General features: G+C 39.9%; 1 protein-coding gene across 1 annotated transcript in view; it reads right to left on the bottom strand.

Moving 5' to 3' along the window:
* Positions 1 to 3957, bottom strand: part of xpnpep1 (X-prolyl aminopeptidase (aminopeptidase P) 1, soluble) — a 119393-nt gene that overhangs the window by 27788 nt on the left and 87648 nt on the right. The window contains exons 15-17 of the mRNA XM_043713118.1: positions 3252 to 3323; positions 1325 to 1385; positions 514 to 583 (exon numbers count right to left, since the gene is read on the bottom strand). Of these exons, the coding sequence (XP_043569053.1) occupies positions 514 to 583; positions 1325 to 1385; positions 3252 to 3323 (203 nt within the window). The remainder of the gene's footprint in view (positions 1 to 513; positions 584 to 1324; positions 1386 to 3251; positions 3324 to 3957) is intronic.

Genomic DNA, 3957 nt, shown 5'->3' with positions numbered 1-3957 from the left:
AGAGTGTTACAAGGGGACATAAATTTAAGGTGAAGGGTGGAAGGTATAGGGGGGGATGTCAGAGGTAGGTTCTTTACCCAGAGAGTGGTGGGGGCATGGAATGCGCTGCCTGTGGGAGTGGCAGAGTCAGAATCATTGGTGACCTTTAAGCGGTAATTGGATAGGTACATGGATAGATGCTTAAGCTAGGACAAATGCTTGGCACAACATCGTGGGCCGAAGGGCCTGTTCTGTGCTGTATTGTTCTATGTTCTATCATCTTCTTGTAGAAGTGCAAGTATTTGAATAAGTGTCCAAACCAACACTATCCACGGGTTAATCTTCTCACTCTTATTTTTAAACAGGAACAATCATTAGGAAATAAACCATAAAAACAGCACCTTGCACCACACAGCGAGTCAATCCTAACTTCATGTCCCCAGCAACCCCCAATTCCACACAGCCCCAAGATTTACACAGGTAAAAGAGATTAGTTTTTTTCATAATACTGCTATCTGCACCAAGCTATCTTACCTTTGGTACCACTTGGGAAAATCGCTGAACCCAAACAGACATGTCCCTTCAACACATAAGTGAAGCATTCCTGAGTACAAGAGGGCAAATAAACCACACGTCAGCACAAACATGCGTTATAGTTGCTGAAAGTTCTGAAAGCTCTTTTTAAAAATAATCACATACATCCAATTACATTGCATACAGGATAGAGAATATTCTCCTATTTCAATACCAAATTATAGTAATGTTAATCACTGAGCTTCTCAAGATGGTTACAAAATCTGGTCAAAACATCAAAATTGATGTTAAAAATAGCATCACACAAAATTACTTTGACTGTGCAGCACAGGCTCAAGTAACCAGTTCATTTATAATGCCGTCAAACCTTCTCCTATGTTTCTTTACTTAGCTCTTCAGAAAACCCTCACCTCCCCCTCTTGTCATGTGTTGATCTGCCTTCCCCATAAACACATCCCTGCTATCCACCTGAACACCTTCACAGGCAGTGAATTCCATGCTCTCACCACTACTGTACTTTCTAGACACAGAGGCTCTGGAGGAAATTGGGGTACGGACACGGTACCAGATAAAGCAGAGCTGCTTCCTGAAAATTACACAGCACTCTTCTCACCTTGACACTGCACACTGGTTGAAACCCACAAATCTCAACTATCAAAATCTTTTATTAGTTTTAAAGACCTCTACTAGGTCACGCCTCAGCCTTCAATTTTTAAGAGAAGCCTTTCCCAGACGTGTATAACCTTGCAATTCTTTGGAAGCTCAGTTATCTGGTCAATGCTACACTGGTGCTCACAACAAGATCACATACCTTCTCATACTCGGATGGAGTGCCAAAATGCATTGTCCGTGTGACATCAGTCGTGCCATCCCTATGTGAAGCAGAAGAGCAGGTTACACATATGAAAAACTGTCAATCTAAACAAATCAAATGCTACACTTGCACTTATAATAAAAGGCGACTTTATTAAAGTTGCATGTTGTAACATTAGGTAATGTACAATAAAACACATCCGTAAAATAGGAAACACTGTCTGAAGCCTATAAAGTAATAAAGGAAATAACCAGCAAATCCATTTTGATGATTTTAATTGAAAATAAATATTGACCATGACAATGGGAGAACTCCACTTCTTTAAAATAGTCTCTTTCATGTCCATTTTAGTGAGCAACATCTCAGATTAACAGCTCCTCCCCAAGATACCACTGCTGACAGTGCAGCCCTCTCTCAGTAGGAGATTAAATGCTCAAAAAATTAAAGCCTTAAAGCAAGCAACTTTCAGCTCCAAGGCAACAACATGCTCAAGTCTTCAGACTGCGGAACACGGATTGTCATCATGCTTTTGGAGTGAAGCACCTTTCAACCTTATCTTTTTTCAAGACAAACACTTCTTACTCTTGTTAATAAGGCAGCAACAAGAAAACCCCAAACAGCAGCAAGCACGTTCGATATCTAAACCAATAAAATGGCTCCATATAGCAGATCAGATCAGCAACAGCAAGAAAGAATCTGGACGTGAAGGCCAATTCTCTTTCAAACAGAGACAACCCTTAACATTGGTAATTTTCATGCATTGAACTGCAGCATTCCAAGAGGTGGCGTCCACACATTGACAGTGTCAAACTGAAGCTCTCTCATGTTTCCATTTCACCTGATAAAGGAGCAGTGCTCCAAAAGCTTGTGATTTCAAATAAGCCTGTTGGACTATAACCTGGTGACATGTGACCTCTGACTTTGCCCATCCCAATCCAACACCAGCACCTCCACAGTATGTTTCCATTCCAACTGGTTAAGGACCTTTCAGTGAATGCAATTATGTGGCAGCCCACAATCAATAAAGCATGGGAAGACTATGCTGAGGTGAGAATGGTGAAAGTTGGTTGCCTCACCAGCATTTCCATGGGCCAACAATGTCACCAAATGAAACATCTTGACTTTGTGGACAATAATAACCAAAAGAACTGCAGATGCTGTGAATCAGAAACAAAAACGGAAATGGCTGGAAAAGCTCAGCAGGTCTGGCAGCATCTATGGAGAGAAAGCAGAGTTAATGTTTCAAGACATTCCGAGGAAGGGTCACTCGACCCAAAACTTCCGATTTCTCTGTGCATATGCTCCCAGACCTGCTGACCTTTTCCAGAAATTTCTGTTTTTGACTTTATGGACTGTAGTCAACTGAAGGAGGATAACCTCAAGGGCAACATGAGACAGTGCAATTCTCCATTTGTTGTAATATGGACATCTGCTCGGTCAGGCTCTCCTGAAATGTAAAGTATAGACTCAAGTCTCACTGACTGACTTTAGAACATTAGTCAGGATGTTACTTCCATGCAAACAAAAAGAAATGATCCATGATCATATATCATTCTTTTGATAAGACATTGTCTGACTGCGCAGGGAAATGTTAAAAAAAAACCCACTGCAGTTTTTAAAGGAAAGGCACCCTTTTGTCAGCATTTATCTGTTCACCAAAAAAAAGAGGTAATGCTCAGTGGCCGTATTGATATTTATGGGATCTTTCTGTGTCACAAATAAACTTAATTACTCAAGTCATTTATACAAACACAAGTTCAAAAGTCATTTCTATTTAAGGTGCTTCTCAATAACATAAAAAGATGCAATAGAAATGAATGTTGTTCTTTTCCCTTAGGAAGTAATTAATAACTTTTGTATAAATCACACTGTTAAATCATTTTTGTGCAGTCCTTAGACAATCTAATTTGATACAATGTCTTACCTATACTGGGCGCCAGAATCCAAAAGATAGATTTCACTCATTGATAAAGTTCTGTTGGTATGTTGGGTGGGCCTAAAAGTTAAAACAAGTTTGAAATTTAAATAAGCCTCAAAGCACAAGTATTCATAATGCTGCACTTTGATCTTCCCTGCAACAGTAACTGACCCGCCATATAAACACAGTGGCTACAAGTGAAAGTTGAAGGTTCAGAATCCTGTGGTGAGTAACTCACCTCCTGTCTTCCCAATGCCTGCCCATCATCTACAAAGCACAGACAATCTAACTTTAAGGTGTACTACAGTACACCAGTGAAGAAACCAGGTAATTAAACAGAGCACAACTTCCTCTTCAGCATCAACTGAAGCTTTATACATGATCCTATTGTTTTTCATTCAGGAAAAGCATCAGGCCTCTGCAAAACCTGCCTGGTCAGAACTCTCTTTCATCTCCAATCTAAATGAGTGAAGTAGATCACAGTTACAGCAGCATTTCATTTCTAAAGCAACACAGTTTTTTTTGTCGATACCTGATATTACCAAAAATACAGTGAGGGGACATTATAACATACTTGTTCAATTTCTGATCAATTGTTCAGGATGTTCACAGCATCAGCCTCAGAAATAAATCAGAAAGCCAATCAGAAAATAATGTCAGACTCGAATGGACCAAATGGCCCTCTCCTATCCTTTTCTGTACTCACATTTAT

Source organism: Chiloscyllium plagiosum, chromosome 22 (genome assembly GCF_004010195.1).
Source record: "Chiloscyllium plagiosum isolate BGI_BamShark_2017 chromosome 22, ASM401019v2, whole genome shotgun sequence".
NCBI lineage: Eukaryota > Metazoa > Chordata > Chondrichthyes > Orectolobiformes > Hemiscylliidae > Chiloscyllium > Chiloscyllium plagiosum.
This window is presented reverse-complemented; position numbering and strand designations above follow the sequence as displayed.